At 36.5% G+C, this 15,850-nt stretch overlaps 1 protein-coding gene across 1 annotated transcript; it reads left to right on the top strand.

Moving 5' to 3' along the window:
* Positions 1–363: 363 nt before the first annotated feature.
* Positions 364–15,553, top strand: LOC145576000 (uncharacterized). Its single transcript, XM_081633786.1, has 15 exons — positions 364–630; positions 1,320–1,550; positions 2,230–2,532; positions 3,320–3,427; positions 7,233–7,422; positions 8,256–8,518; positions 11,294–11,423; positions 12,174–12,238; positions 12,651–12,884; positions 12,969–13,045; positions 13,248–13,339; positions 14,019–14,101; positions 14,622–14,693; positions 14,837–14,962; positions 15,078–15,553. The coding sequence occupies exons 1-15, from the start codon at positions 502–504 to the stop codon at positions 15,120–15,122; spliced, it is 2,148 nt and encodes a 715-aa protein (XP_081489912.1). The 5' UTR covers positions 364–501; the 3' UTR covers positions 15,123–15,553.
* Positions 15,554–15,850: the final 297 nt, after the last annotated feature.

The raw sequence follows: 15,850 nt of genomic DNA, 5'->3' as shown, positions 1-15,850 counted from the left end.
CAATCAGTTCAGTTGTTTTCAGTAAATCGGAACAGACCCTTAGATAAATTTGTTTGATTGGAAAATAATTTTGACACACAGTTATACGAGAATAGCATATAAAATAGTGCTCTTATAATGGTCGTGCCAAAATCATTTCCCCTTTAGTTTAATAAAATAAAAATAAGCCGAGAAAACCCGAGCTTTAGCATTTTTGGAATAGCAGAGAGTAGGGAATAATTCAAGTGGTTAGAACTTCTCTCTCAGGTTTCAGGATTTTGAGATCAATTCTCACCTTTGCTTTTTATAACTCTCTAAACACCAAAAAAAAAAAAAAAAAAAAAAAAAATTGGAATAGCGCAAGAACAAACCCAAAAGTCCCCACAAAGCCTAAAAAAAAAATTGCATTCATTCAGCCAAAGCTACCTAAAAAAGATCGATCCACAGCGTTTCTCTACAACAACAATAACAACAAGAAGCTGTGAGTAAAAAAGGGTTTTTGAGGAGAGAGAGTGATAAACTATGGTGCAGAGAAAACCGAGTAAGGCTGCAGAAGATGCAGAGGACCTCACTCATGTTCCTTTACAAGCCATTCTTTTGGCTGATAGCTTTGCCACCAAATTCCGCCCTATTACCCTCGAACGCCCCAAGGTAATTTCCCCCTTTTCGAAATTTATGCTGTGTTTGATGTTTTTATGAATTAATTGCATTTTTCATTGATTTTAGTGAATACCCATTAAAATTGAATGAAGAATTAATAATGTTTGTGGGGTTTTTTATTGATCAATTTTTGTTGTTGTTGTATTTCACTGTTTTGATTCTAAATTTGTGATTTAGGAGCTGTTTTTTTCGTTAAATATTGTTCATTAGGAATGAATTTGTTCTACTGTTTAAAGTTACTGAGTTGAAATTAAACTTTAAGCATTTGACCCTATCTCCCTATGTCTAAATTTTCCTGTGTGAATTAGACGGGATTTGATCCTAGGTCGGTATCACCACTCGAAACTTTACCAATAGCTGGCAATCACATTTTACCCCATGTCTACGAATTGCTTACTCGAATTGATATTGTTTCTGGAATTTGATTGTGGGTGTAAGTCACCCATAATCTGTAAAATCATGTGATTTTTGTGTTATAGGGATTATGGATTTGTTGGAATCGCTGTAAATTTAAGTTGAACCTTAAACCTTGATGTAAATGTATATATTATCTTAGGTTTTCTAAGTGACGAATTTGAGCCACCTGTAGTATTGTATGTGATTATGTGTTCAATACTTCAATGTGGTAAATGAAAGAGTATATTTATGATTTTGTGGTGAACTATTTGCTTTTGTTAAAGGTACTACTACCCCTGGTTGGAATTCCAATGATAGATTATTCCTTGGCTTGGCTCGAGTCAGCTGGGGTGGAAGAAGTTTTTGTGTTTTGTTGTGCTCATTCAAAGCAAGTGATCCATCACTTGGCAAAGTCTCAATGGTTGAAGCATCCGAACATGGCAGTGACAACTATTGAATCACACAATTCGGTCAGTGCTGGAGATGCCATGCGAGTGATATATGAACGCAATGTGGTACGTTTAAATCTTTATTCTTTATGCTGCTTCTCTATGTTGTTTCTTCTCCATAGACTCACAACTGTTTTCAAGTGTATGAATGATTTGTACAATCTGTTACAATCCTCTGGGAAAGTTGTCTGTGTTGTCTGCTATTTCTCTTTTTTAGTCATTGCTGCTGATGTTTGATTCTTGGCTATATTTGTTTCCTGATCATACTTTTTTTTTGGGTGTGATAAGATTCACCATTTCTTAGGATTTTAGGAGTTAAAACTACATCAATAAAAGAAGTCTTTGTTTTTATTCCAGAACTTTTTTCCGCAGCTACTATTTTTATTTCCCCCCCCCCCCCGGGTCTCCCCCTTTTTTTCCTGCCAATTATCTTCATCTCATTTCATTAAGACGATGTGTTTTTCTATTTGTAATATATGGTTCCTTCTGCCTTCTACTTTCTCCAGCTCAACTTTTTTGGTTCTCTAACAGTTGCTGCCAAGCCGAAGTGCTTGCTCAATTACACTTTGTTCCTTCATCTGAATGAGTAGGAAGTTGGTATTTTGTCATTTCTCCTTTGTGTGTGTGCCTTATCCCTTGACCTCTGAACTTTTGGCTTTGCATAATGTGTATGTAATGTTATATGGTTTGTCTTTCTATCTATTGCATAAATTGTAACAAATCCATGTTACATGCTTCTTCTTAGATACATGGAGATTTTGTTCTTGTTACCGGGGACACAATTAGCAACATGTCACTCGCAGAGGCACTTCAAGAACACAAAGACAGGAGAAAGAAAGATAACAATGCTGTAATGACTATGGTCATAAAAAAGTCGAAGCCTTCAGCAATCACCCACCAATCAAGACTTGGTACAGACGAGCTGTTCATGGCAATTAATCCAGATACAAATCAGCTGTTGTTTTACGAGGATAGGGCAAACCCTATAACTCTTGAAAAATCATTGTTGACTGATAACTCCTCAGTTTCGTTGCATAATGACATGCAGGTTTGCTCATTAAACTTGAGAGTGATTTTTTTAATTAACCTTTATGATATTTTTGACCCTGCTTGTGGATCAGTTAGTGCTCAACTGGGGCATCATGTCTTAATATAGTATCTTCTTACACTTGTAGTTCTTGGTTCACACCCTCTTGATATTTCTTTTGTATAACCCTTTGATAATTGCCCACAAAAGGAAATCTTGTCTCTGCATTTTGATTTCCATTTCTGTGAACCATGTTAGATGGTTAATTACTCCACTCAAAAAATTATAAGGTTTACTGCCTGGCAAATAATATTGGCTGATGAGGCATTGTGAATGGGCTGCTTTGGTATTCCCGTGGGCATTAACAAGGGTGTGATATATCTAACCAACGATCATCAAATAGGAATCTGTACACATGAAGAATTTATGATCATCTATAAGATTTTTTGACATGATGGTAGTGTATGTCTCACCTTACCTGGATCATTCTATCAAGGTCTAACCTTGATTTTTTTGAACATTTCTAATATAGAATTAGGAAATGGCTCATTTATTATGGCGTATCCTTAATTGTATTTTTTACTTTTAGAAGTATATATTCAGCATGAAGAATTTATCTACTGTCGAACCACCTTAGCTACACAGTATCTGTTCACAACTTAGATAACCTGTTTCTTTTTGTAGCTGTTGCTTCTTCTAAAGTTTGTTTATGTTGGTGGAGAGATCCATTTCTAAGAAACCTTGTTCTAAGTAACAAAATTATCCATTTCTAAGAAACCTTGTTCTAAGTAATGACACATTTTTGCAGGACTGCTACATTGACATATGTGCTCCAGAAGTCCTCAGTCTTTTCACTGATAACTTTGATTATCAGCATCTTCGTCGTGATTTTCTGAAGGGACTACTCGTAGATGAGGTATATGAATCTTTCTATGCATCTCACTTTCAGCTGTTTGAATTGTAGCAGTATTAGAGCTTGTTTCTTGTTTTTTTTTTTTTTTTTTTTTTTTTTTCTTGCTGTTTTCTCTTCCATGTTTAACTGGTTCTTTCTCTTTGTTGTACGACTCTTGTACTTTATAGTATACGTTGAACGAGGATAAGATGTTATGGTCTTGCTTTGTGATGTGACTTGTTAGTCATGTAGGTTAGATAGGTTATAATGGTTGACTCTCTCTGTGAATTCTTGGATTGGGTTAGTCACTTAATCCATGGTTTAAGAGCATTTTGATTTTTAGTTTTTTGTTTTTTGAATATTGAAATAAGTTAGACAAACTGATGTGAATTATATAATAAGAATTTTTTTTGTTATTATGAGTATATTCAAGGATAAGATGGTGGACCCTAAGGGATGCAAAGGCTAAGGTTTTTACAGAAAAGGTAATTGAAGAAGCGGATTGGGATGGAGAGGTGGATCCGGACATGACTTGGTTACGAATGAAGAACTGTTTTCTAAGAGTGGCCAAAGAGGTCTTAGGGGAAGAACTTCGATACAGAGAATGAAGAGGTGAAAGCAGTAATTAAGCAAAAAAGGGAATGTTATCAAGCCTTAAGAAAATGTAGGAGTGATGAAACCTTTGCAGCGTATAAGGAGGCTAAGAGTAAGGCAAAGGCAGCTATTCGCCAAGCAAAAGAAAAGGCTTATCAGGAGATTTATGAAAAGCTTGATTCCAAGGAGGGAGAAAGGATCATTTATAAGATGGCAAAGAGAAGACAAGAGGCAAGGAAGGATATTGGCATGGTGAAGTGTGTCAAAGATAAGAACCAAATGGTCCTAGTGCAAGAGGAGGACATCAAGGACAGGTTGAAGGGGTATTTCGATGAATTATTTAATGGAAGTAATGGAGTTGTGATAGGAGATACCTCTGTGAGTGATGAAGAAATCAACATGGAGTATGTGCGAAGGATTAGGAGAGTAGAGGTAGAGATTGCACTGAAAGAAGATGAAATCTAAGAAGGCGGTTGGCCCTGATGGGGTGCCGATAGAGGTGTGGAGGTGTTTGGGTAAGATTGGTATTGATTGGTTAACAAACCTTTTCAACAAGATATGGACGGCTACAAGAATCCCACAAGATTGGAGGAAGAGCACCTTGGTCCCGGTTTATAAAAACAAAGGAGACGCTCAAGATTGTTCTAACTATCGAGGAATTAAGCTTATGAGCCACACTATGAAGCTGTGGGAAAGGGTGATTGAACAAAGGTTGAGGGCATGCACAAGCATTTCAGATAACCAATTTGGTTTTATGCCTGGGAGATCTACTATGGAGGCAATCCATTTGATAAGACAAATGATGGAGTTTTATAGGGTAAAGAAGAAGGATCTTCATATAGTCTTTATTGATTTAGAGAAGGCATATGATAAGGTGCCAAGAGAGATACTTTGGTGGGCAATGTTGAAGAAAGGTATCCCACGAAGGTATGTGGATCTAGTTAAGGATATGTATCGGGAGGTGTCAACAAATGTGAGAACATGTGGAGGGTTGACAAAAGATTTCCCTATTACAATCGGATTGCATCAAGGGTCTGCATTAAGCCCTTTTTCTTTTTGCAACGGTTTTAGATGAAGTAACTAGCCCAATTCAAGATAAGGTCCCATGGTGTATGTTGTTCGCGGATGATATCGTTTTGGTGGATGAGACTAGGGATGGGGTTAATGCCAAGTTGGAGTAATGGAGGCAAAGGTTGGAATCTAGAGGGTTTAAGCTAAGTCGGAGTAAGACCGAATATTTGGTATCTCGTTTTGGCACTCAGAGGGGGACAAGCAATGAAGCGGTGAGTTTGGATGGAAAGGATTTGACCATGAGTGAATGTTTTAAGTATCTTGGGTCGATCATCCACAAGAATGGTGACATTGATCAAGACGTGGCCCACAAGATTATGTCAGGGTGGCTTAAATGGAAAACGGCCACGGGAGTGTTATGCGACCGCAACATTCCCTTACAGTTGAAGGGAAAATTCTACAGGACTGCCATAAGACCAGTGTTGCTCTATGGTACAGAATGTTGGGCTTCTAAGAAAGAGCATATTAAAAAGATGGAGGTTACGGAAATGCGCATGTTAAGGTGGATGTGTGGAAACACTTTAAGAGATAGAATCAGAAATGAGGTTATTCGCAAGAAAGTAGGTGTGGCAGGCATTGCAGATAAATTAAGGGAAAATCGTCTGCGTTGGTTTGGACATGTAAGACGGAGACCCGAAGGTGCACCGGTGCGAAGAGTGGAAGAGTGGGACCATGGAGGGATTAAACGAGGAAGAGGGAGACCAAAAATGACTTGGTTGGAAGGAGTGAGGAAGGATATGAAGTGCATGGATTTACGTGAGGACGAAGTTTTGGATCGTAAGGGATGGAGGAGAAAGATTTATGTTGATGACTACACGGAATATCAAATTTGGTTCATGTTAGCCGACCCCACTTTTGGGATTAAGGCTTTGATTGATTGATTGAGTATATTCAAGGAAAAAATTTCTTTAACAATAAATGAATAAACCTACACATAAGGCACATTACTTTAGTTTGTACGTAGTACAAGACAATAGAAAAAGTGATTGTTTATTTTAGTCATGATGCCAATAAGGCAAAGATGAACATTCAGATCATTGTTTGTGTAAAGTATCCTTTGAGGTATCAAAGTGTAGCCACCATCACCTATTAGGCAAGCCTGACAAGGATAAACTTTTGGATAATAATGTGCAGACCATCTTTAAATTGGTTTTTAGCTGAAAAGATTAATTTAAACTCAAGTATATATAAATACTAATGCATATAAGTTGACCACTTCACATCTTTCATCCTGTGAATTGGGTTGTTATCTCTGGAGAAGATGTTTGTAATGTATAAAGAGGCTTTAGGCTTGGGTTTGTGAGTTTGTCCTCTGAATTGAGTGGTTACATATACTCTTTGTGGGGTTTGACTGGAATGGAATGACCTTATGTCTAATGGTGTTGGTGCCCCACCTGATTTATTGTGAAAATTAGTAACTTTGTTAGTGTCTTTATGGGTCAAGGCGGCTTGGGCTTTCCCAAATTATTCAGTCAATTAGATACTAAGGAATTGAGCTAATATGTAAATATGCGTATTCTAGCTGTACAACTCTGTGTGCTGTAATAATTTTTTTTTTTTTTTTTTTTTTCACTTTTAAATAGAAATTCAGGTATGCCCCTGCTCAACAGTTTTGTGATTTGAAGAACATGTAAGGGTATTATCATTGTGTGGTGACTCTTAAGGTTTTTACTTAAGTCCAAAATTTCACTTAAAGTGGTTATTTGATTATGAAATTACAGTTCCAGGTAATCATTTGAGTGCACCATTGCACACAAGGCAATTGGTTCATAGTCAGGAATTAATTGTAATTGGAAACCCTACATAGCATTGTTTTTGGCATTTGTTTCATAGACACAGTTGGCATTATACAGTCAACAAGCCAAAAGTTGAGAAATTTGAAACTATCACCTGTTGAACAACTTTTGTCATTCATGCTTGAAGTTTTCCACGCCCTTTGAACTTAAATATGTTTTCAATTTATCGGTCAAAGAATAGGAATTGTAGCTCTTCTGAAAAAAAAAAAAAAAGATTGGTTTTGTGGCATCTTTATTTCCTGCTTGCATTTAATGTTTGTTGTGGTTTAACTTGTGGGCTGATTTATTGTGACAAAATATCGCAATAGTCTAAGATAAAATTGTCCTATCTAATTCTGCACAGTTTTGTGATCATTTCTTATTTTCAGATTACCGATTACAAAATTTATACTCATGTAATTCATTCAAATTATGCGGCTAGAGTTGAGAATTTTAGAAGCTATGACACCATTAGCAAAGATATAATGCAAAGATGGACTTATCCCCTGGTACCAGACATCCAATCTTTTGGAAGTTCTGTGATGAAACTTGGAAGACAAGGAATGTACAATGCATCAGGTAAGGATAAATATCAACTGATCACCTCTAGAAAGTATACCTGTGCTAAGTTGTCCAGTGATCTTTATTTAAAAGAGTGGTTTTATTTGATCATATCTAAGGTCTAATGGAAATTTTGTTGCTTGCTAGTTCAGGGTTATGTATGCATGAAAATCACAACCTGCTGTAGGCAGGAGTTTTGTGGAGTTTTGTTTTACCTTTGAGTTTCATCTAGATTGCTATAAGTGTGGTGGATGGGTAACTGATTTACCTTCTCTCTTACCTTGTTCATATTCGGGGTTTTATCTTGATATTTATTTTTTTGTTTGGTTTTATCATTTTTTTTTTATCTTTATTTTTGTCAATGCATGCGTGATCACATGTTCCTACTTTTGGTTTGTCATACAATATTTTTTAGATGATATGCCTTCCACTAGAAAAAGATTAGAACAAGTTTAGCTTCCAGTTACTGTGTGATGGTGTCATATATATTCTCTTATATTTGATCAAGTATAACCTTTTGATTGATTCACTGATTGAAATCCTGTCAAGCATACATTGGGGATTCGGTTGGAAATTTTAACTTCACTTTGCTTTTAATGACTTTTTTTCCTCCTTCCTGCAAGTAGCTCCTGTGTAGTACATCTTAGGTTTATGTCTCATTATGGCTTGACAGGTGCTTTTGTGATTCATTTACTTAATATAGACCTTTATCTCTCTCCTCTTCCTTGTCTGTATATGCTTTACTCATCATTTGTTCTTTGATTGGGCCACCAGAATAAGATGCTGTTAAATTTTTTATTTGCTTCATTATTGTTATTTCTCATCCTGGAATTATTTGTATGCTTTTCCAGATATAGGTTTATCGAGTAATGCCCAAATTGGTCCCTTTACCCTTATTGGTAAGGGAACCACTATTGGCAGCAACAGTAAAGTTTCAAATTCAATCATTGGGGAAGGGTGCAAGATTGGCTCAAATGTGTCAATAGAAGGCTCGTATATCTGGAATAATGTCACAGTTGAAGATGGCTGTAAACTAAAACATGCAGTTGTCTGTGATGGGGTGGTGATGAAGGCTGGAGCTGTTCTGGAACCTGGTGTCATCTTATCATTTAAGGTACGAAGCATGTTATATCTAAACTTTTTGACTTTTAGGTAGGAACGAGATAATTGTTTAGAGTCATGAGTATTATTTAAGAGACTGAGTGGACCCATGTGTTGGGACTATAATGGAAAGGGGAAGATCTTTAAGGAACCGAGGGAGTATATTTATAAGATTCAGATATCAGATCAGAATCATTACAAATAAGTGTTGTTTATATTAGGACATGAGATTATTTTTAGATTGCTTTTTAAGTAGAGTTTAGGTTATGAACATTTTGGTTACAAAGAGTGATATTAAATTCTTGATATAATTCAAACAAGTCTTGCTCTGTTGTGTGTGTGTGTGTGTATGAGAGAGAGAGAGAGAGAGAGAGAGAGGAGGGGGGAAGGTATGGTTGTTGTATACTTGTGTGCAACTTCACCATATAAGATATCCGTGCCTGTTGACTTATTGAAGTTTTATAGTCTATAGTTACACTAGTAACTGTGAGAAGGGGATTGTTCTTATAACACAAGGTACTAGAATCTGATGAGAAACTTGTATTCTTAATTAATAATTCTGATGGCGGGAGAAGTGGTAGTGATGTTCCCTAATTATGAGCATTACTGGATTTCATTTGCTACTAAGGCTTTGTTCTCTTTGCCTGAAATAAGATGTTTTGGTTTGAAATTTCTAAACTCTAGTCGAAATCTTTCTGATTTGATTGTTTGATTTGACTAATTTTGACCTTAATGTACATCAATGTTAAGAGAAAACATTATCGTGTGGGATCTCGTGAGATCCGTCTCAACGCGTATTTTTAAAATATTTAATTTTCATAATCTTTACAAATACAAAATTATAGATATTTGGCAATAAATAATGGAAATAAGTAGTGTTGGTCTGGTTTGGTCTGGTCTGAAATTCTGATTTGGTCTGATATTAACAAGAAGTAATAAGAATTAGGTGAACAAAGCCTACGTTGTGCATAGAGACTGATTCTTGTGCTAATTTTTTTAAAATAATATTTTATTGGGCAAAGGTTGCGTGGGGGACTGTAGTATGTTGGCCTAGATATTCATCATGTTTCGTCAACCAACAAATTTGTAAAACACTCTGCATAGCAGGCTATGATAGTTGGAATTTGTTCTTTGACATTGATAATTCCAATATTTTTGTTTTTTGTGCTTGACATTTTCCCTTGTTAACATGATGATATGGAGTAGTGATAAACTGATACACTTTTGGTCTCATGCTTTATGTGCATCCTTTGTAGAAAATTTGTGAATGATGTCAGGAGATTTGGTAACTTTTTCAAGTCTGATTTTTAGAAGTATGATATAAAGGGTGGCTTGGAGTTTCCTAGACAGGGTCATGGATTGGTAGATTTTTAAAAATAGTAAGATTTTTTTTCACAGTTCTTGTACGAAGTGGGGGGGGGGGGGGGGGTGTGGAGGGGGGGGGGGCGCTTTTACTTGATTGTTGATATAGTTGCTTTCCCAACGTTTAGGAATGTATTTGTTTTATAGAGGCTAATGTGATGTAGTATGCTGCCACTCTAGATAGGTTATCCTCTAGGTCCTCTTGTTGAGACTTGAGAGCTATGTTACTTGGACTCGGGTACCCATGTCCGACATGGGTATGTGTCTAAGTGTCCGACTCGGCTACTTTGTGGAAAAATTTTAAGATTTTGAACTAAAATGAAGTGTCCGCGTGTCATACCCATGTCCGAGGGTCCGACACGGGTACTTGAGGTAAAACGAAGAGTCCGAGTAACATAGCTTGAGAGTCTGCATAAAACTGAAGGCTGGAAGGGAGCTTAATTTTTTTTGGATTTTTTGTTAATGGGGTGTAGGCAGGGTCGTACTTGCTTCATCTTGTTTGATCAAAATCCCGATGTACTTGTCCCTACAAAATCCCCATGGCTTTAGAGCTTTTAATGAGACATGATTTTTGGCTTGGAGAGTGGATTATTAGTAGAGTTGGAGATGCCTGTAACTTGTGAAACCTTGCCAAATAGTATGGACCTACCAATGGGGTTATGGTTTTATAAGTTCCTTGTGTGTTTCTTGATTATATGTCTCAGTGGCGGAAAATGGAATAAGCAATTCATGTCGAAATTTTTGAAGCCTAATTTTCTCACTTTTGATATTCCTATAAGGTAATTAATGAGTTAATGACGCAAAAGGTGCCCAACCTTAAATCCTGATTTTCAAAGGGATCCTTTTATTTGGGAGACTGGTTCTCACAGATTTGTTGGGGGATGCTTTGTTCCCTTGATTCATCCAGATCATAGAGTATGAATGGATAATTCTTGTTTTTGATTCGTGCTTGCTGAGTTCCCATGGTACTCATTTTTTCTCGTGTAGCTATCTTGTGGGTTATTTTTCTTAAGCAAGATACTCTTTGACTTGCTTTAGTCTTTTAGCCTTTCTTTGGTATTGTGCTACAGTTTTTTACTTTTGTTTTTTAATTGTCATCTGGTGTATAATGTGATACTGTGTTGCTTGATTGATGCACTTTTTTTTTTTTTTTTTCTTTTGGGTAATGTGATTGACCCCACTTATAAAGGCTTTGATTGATTGATTGATTTGAGTAATGTGATTGAGGGCTACTCCTCTTTGCTTTTAAGGTCTTTGTATGTGTTTTACTTTTAATTTCCTTAAAAATAATTGATGAACAGCTTTATCTTTCGTATTTAGTGTGAAGCACAACATCGTAGACTACTTTTTATGTGTGTTTTTTTCAATTCATAGCCATCATCATATATATATATATTTTTTTATTTATATTACATTATCATTTTAGGTTGTTATTGGGGAAGATATTGTAGTTCCTGCTTACTCAAAGGTTTCATTGTATGAACAACCAACTTTTCAAGATAGTGATGAAGAGTTAGAATATGCAGACAGCAGCAGTGGAATGGCAGAAATTTCATGTATGTACCATTGTCTCAATTCTTTTCCATGTTATTTGTACCCTCAATTCACCTCACATACCCTTTCAGGTCATGATCTTCATTTGGAATATATGATTAATTTTCCATAAATAGTCATGTCTGGCATTAATACCCGACTCTAATTAACATAGACTCTTTCAGCCTTGGACACTTACACTATGCACGCACAAGTGCGAGGGCAGAAAGGGGAGGGACAGCATCTGGCAATCAAGAGTGCAGATGATGCTATGATGGGGGACTGTAGCCCACTACCCCCTTCCTCCTCTCTGGGAAATATACAGGTTTTTGAGATCCACATTTATCTACTGGATGGTCATGTCATCAGTGAGCTACATGGGCTGAGTCCCATTTGTATAATTCTCTCATTTCTCAAGTCCACCTTTTATTCTCTTGCATCCCTAAGTATGATCTTCACAAGTCACCCCATTAGAGCATCCATCTGCCCTCATAACTTTACTGAAAGAGCTAACCTCTGCCTTCGTGCATCATTCTTGCCTTCAACAGAGGTGACAGTCTTCAACCAGGTTGCAAATCTGGTGAAGCATTTTCATTTGTGCTACTATTTACTGAAACTGCTTCCCTATTGATGTTTTTTGAATTTCAAGTAAACCCTTCAAGACCTTTGTCATATATTCAGAGTTGCGCACAAACTTCTAGCTGGTTTCCTTGTGATATTCATGTTCATGTGCATGTGGTATTCTAACTTCTTTTTTTTTCCCCCTTATGCAGCGATTAATGCTTTAACAGGATTGTCAGATGGGGAGTTGGTATCCGAAGCAGCTGAAGCTTCTGAGGTAGTTTATTAATTATTCAATTTCGTAGATATGATAACATCCCTCATATTTATATGGTTACACAGTACACCTGTATTCCTGGGTACATGATGTCTGATACTGTACTGAGATTGTGGCTCAGATATTTGGAAAGGATGTATGTCTCCAGAATTCCATTTTTTATTTATAAATCCTGGTTGCTGCTGGCCTGAGAATTTGTTTTTTCGAGCATAGCTTTGTCCATCCTGGTTAACTTATGGTTTCTATGTGTGCTGTGAGTGTAGGTTTATGCGTGTCTATGTTAGAGTGGGTTTTGCTTTAGATTTTATGTGCTGCGAGTGTAGGTTTATGCGTGTCAATGTTAGAGTCGGTTTTAATTTAGATTTTAACCAAATATAGAAGCCACATTGACATCCCTTCTTTTATGTTCAAGGTTGGTGCCAATGGTGCTGGCTACATCTGGTCAGTTTGCGAAGGACGTGAAGAAGAATGGCGACATTCAGTTGCACCCATATCTGAAGACAGGTTTGCTGAGATCATGCAAACTGCAGCAGAAGGCTTGGATCTGCCTCATATAGACAACCCTCAGCACTCTGAAGAGTTGGTGGCACCAAGTGTTGATCCTGAAAATCTTACCGAGGATAACATAGATGAGTTTGAAAAAGAGGTACTTTGTATATAATATAATTTAATGACAGTGGTCATTTTATTCTAATCCATTTAAGTTAATCTTTTCACCATTTTTTTGAAGGTTGAGGCAACTTTCCAAAGAGCTGTGCAAGAAAATATTAAGGATGATAATGTTATATTGGAAGTAAACTCGCTGCGGTAAAGTCTCCCTCCATATTTTTTTATCAAAACTAAGAACTTTGTCCTTATCTCCTGAGAAATGTCTAGTAAGAAACTTAGTAACTAAATGTATATACTCCTGCTTAGGTCTAAACTATTTGGTTGTCCGCTTTCAACACCTTATTGACTTTGGATAAGGTGCTTGGACTAATTTTGACGTAGATATGTTTTCAATTTGCAGCTTGTCATACAATATGGCTGCTACAGACTGTGCTGGAGCGCTATTCTATTCAGTGATGAAGTTGGCTGTGGAAACACCACATAGTTCCAACAGTGAGTTTTACACCCTGTCATGTTTGATTGATGATTATATTGTTATAACATTTTTATCCAGTTGACTTGCTTTGTTTTCTGATACATTTGGGCTATTGAACTTCCGTTTGCTAATAAAAATAACAACTTAAGAAATATCAGGCTATTCTGCTACTCTTCTGACATTATAAAGCTATATTTAATCTTTCTGTAGATTTCTTCCAAATCAATTTGTTAAACAAGGTTGAACATGTTTTAGGTGTTTGACCATGTCACTGTGAGGTTGGATTGTTAATTTAGTCACACAAGTATCAAGCATGAGTTGCCATTGTCAATATGAAAGTCTTATTCTAACTAACAATATGACTGTTAAGCCGAAACAAGTTAGTGTATTATTAAAAAAAAAAAAAAAAAAAAAAAAAAAAAAAAAAGATGCTTAGGGAGAAGGGTATACCTAAATCGCATCCCCTACAATTTGACACTAGCAACAGGTAAGTTCTACCCGTGAAAATCCTCTGGTTTCCTTTTCAATTGTTCCACTGATTTGCCTACTGAACTGTCCTCCAATCTTCAGCGTGAATGATGTGCAAGCAGGACCAATAATCCAGATCAATTTTACTGCCCACCATAACATATGATTACTAAATTTTCCTGATAACTACGTCTGGTCATCTACAGCTAATGGATGTTTATTTTTCAGACGAACTCTACAAAAATGTGGCCAAAGTAATCACAACTTGGAAGAAGCTTTTGAAGTACTATCTAGCATCCATAGATGAGGAGGTGAGTATCATTATATCTGGCACTTGTCAAATTATCACCTATTTTCATTTTGTAGACTTTTTTTTCCCAAAAATACATCTTCTATTTTGCATTTGGGAGGTACAGTCACCAATTTTTGTTTAGTCATCATTTGATGCAATTTCATATCGGTATGCTTGCATTATTGTAATGCTATGAAAATGATCATGTCTGTATGTAACTGGATTTGTTGGAACATAACTGCATAGTACTGCCCCCATCCCACTAAAAAGGCCCTTCTAGAGACTTGTGACATGTACACCAATGTGATTGATTTGCCTGGAACTAGGTGGTCATTGTTTGTGGGACGGGTTGCATTCAAGCTTCTTGTGATTGTGATTAATTAGTGATTCTAGTTGTTAGCTGTTGGAATCTATTATTATATTTGACTTTTGCATTACAGAACAAACCGATTTACATTGTAGGTGAGAACTTCTGAAGTGGTATGGGTATCCTAATTTGGTGGAATTTTAATTCATCGTGTGTTGTGAATTTTTTGCAGATTGAAGTGATACTAAAGTTTGAAGAAATTTGTTCAGAGTCCGCAAAGGAACTGTCTCCTTTATTTTCTCAGGTATATCAAATTCTGAGCTGGCAATTCTGCTAAATAATACATGCTGCTATGTGCTTTTAGTTTTGTTTGCTTGGTGATGGTCACCTCCTTAACTACCATGCCAGATTTTACTGATCCACATCTTTACTTGTGTTTAATTGCAGATTTTGCATTTTCTATATTCGCTTGAAATCATCCAAGAAGAAGCAATACTAGCTTGGGAATCCGAAAAACAAGGAGCAGATGAAGTAGACAGAGTTTTCTTGAAGCAAGCTGAATCATTTATTGAAGTAATAGTTTGTTATCCTGTTTACTTACAATAAGTCGTACATTTTATTTAATTTTTTATGTCCAAGGTCCATTTCTGCATTTTTCTCTGAAGTTGATTTTTCCATATTGGTGCAGTGGCTAAAAAATGCATCAGAAGAGGAGTCCGAAGAAGAGGAATGAGCTGTACTAAATTTGGTGATAGTACAGCTAACATGGATAGAGACCATCGCATGGGTAATGCCCATGTGTTTCTTGGAGTTTCAACTTATAACTCCTGAAGTGGACAAGTACAAATATTATGCTATGAGATTCCAACTGTAAACATCTGGTCAAGGGCCATAGAATGAAGCTGCGGCACCAGACCGGATGCAAGGGATTTCATGCAAATCATGGGCTAACTTAGATTTTTGAGTCAGTCTGATATTCTCGTTACTTCATATTGCACTTGAGTTTCTCATACGGGTAATTGCTCTTTGTTGGATCTGACCTGAAGCCATGCTTTCCTGATTTTACCTTGTGGGGAAGCATGTTAAATTTTGAAGTGGATAACATAAGCCAGTTGTAATGTTATTTTGCAAGAATATTTTTGAAATATAATATACAAGTATATGTTTTCCAATGGTTTCCTTGCTTAGTTGCTTCTTATTGCAAATTCACTGTACACCTGGTGCCCTTAAAGAAAGTCTGTTTCGCGGCCTTAAAACCAGCTTGTCCATTGTCGTGGACAAGTTGTGTATGGCGGTGAGCTGAAGATACTAGCTTCATGGTATTAATGGTGTAATCTCAATTATTTTAACCAACATAAGATTTAAGGGCTCATACTGAATTGGCTCAGAATATGAAATTCATAAGATTGATAAGGGGAAATGTATTTCTAGTGATCGCTAATTGACATTGAAAGAACTGGT

Source organism: Chenopodium album, chromosome 13, assembly GCF_948465745.1.
Source record: "Chenopodium album chromosome 13, dcCheAlbu1.1, whole genome shotgun sequence".
Lineage (NCBI taxonomy): Eukaryota > Viridiplantae > Streptophyta > Magnoliopsida > Caryophyllales > Amaranthaceae > Chenopodium > Chenopodium album.
This window is presented reverse-complemented; position numbering and strand designations above follow the sequence as displayed.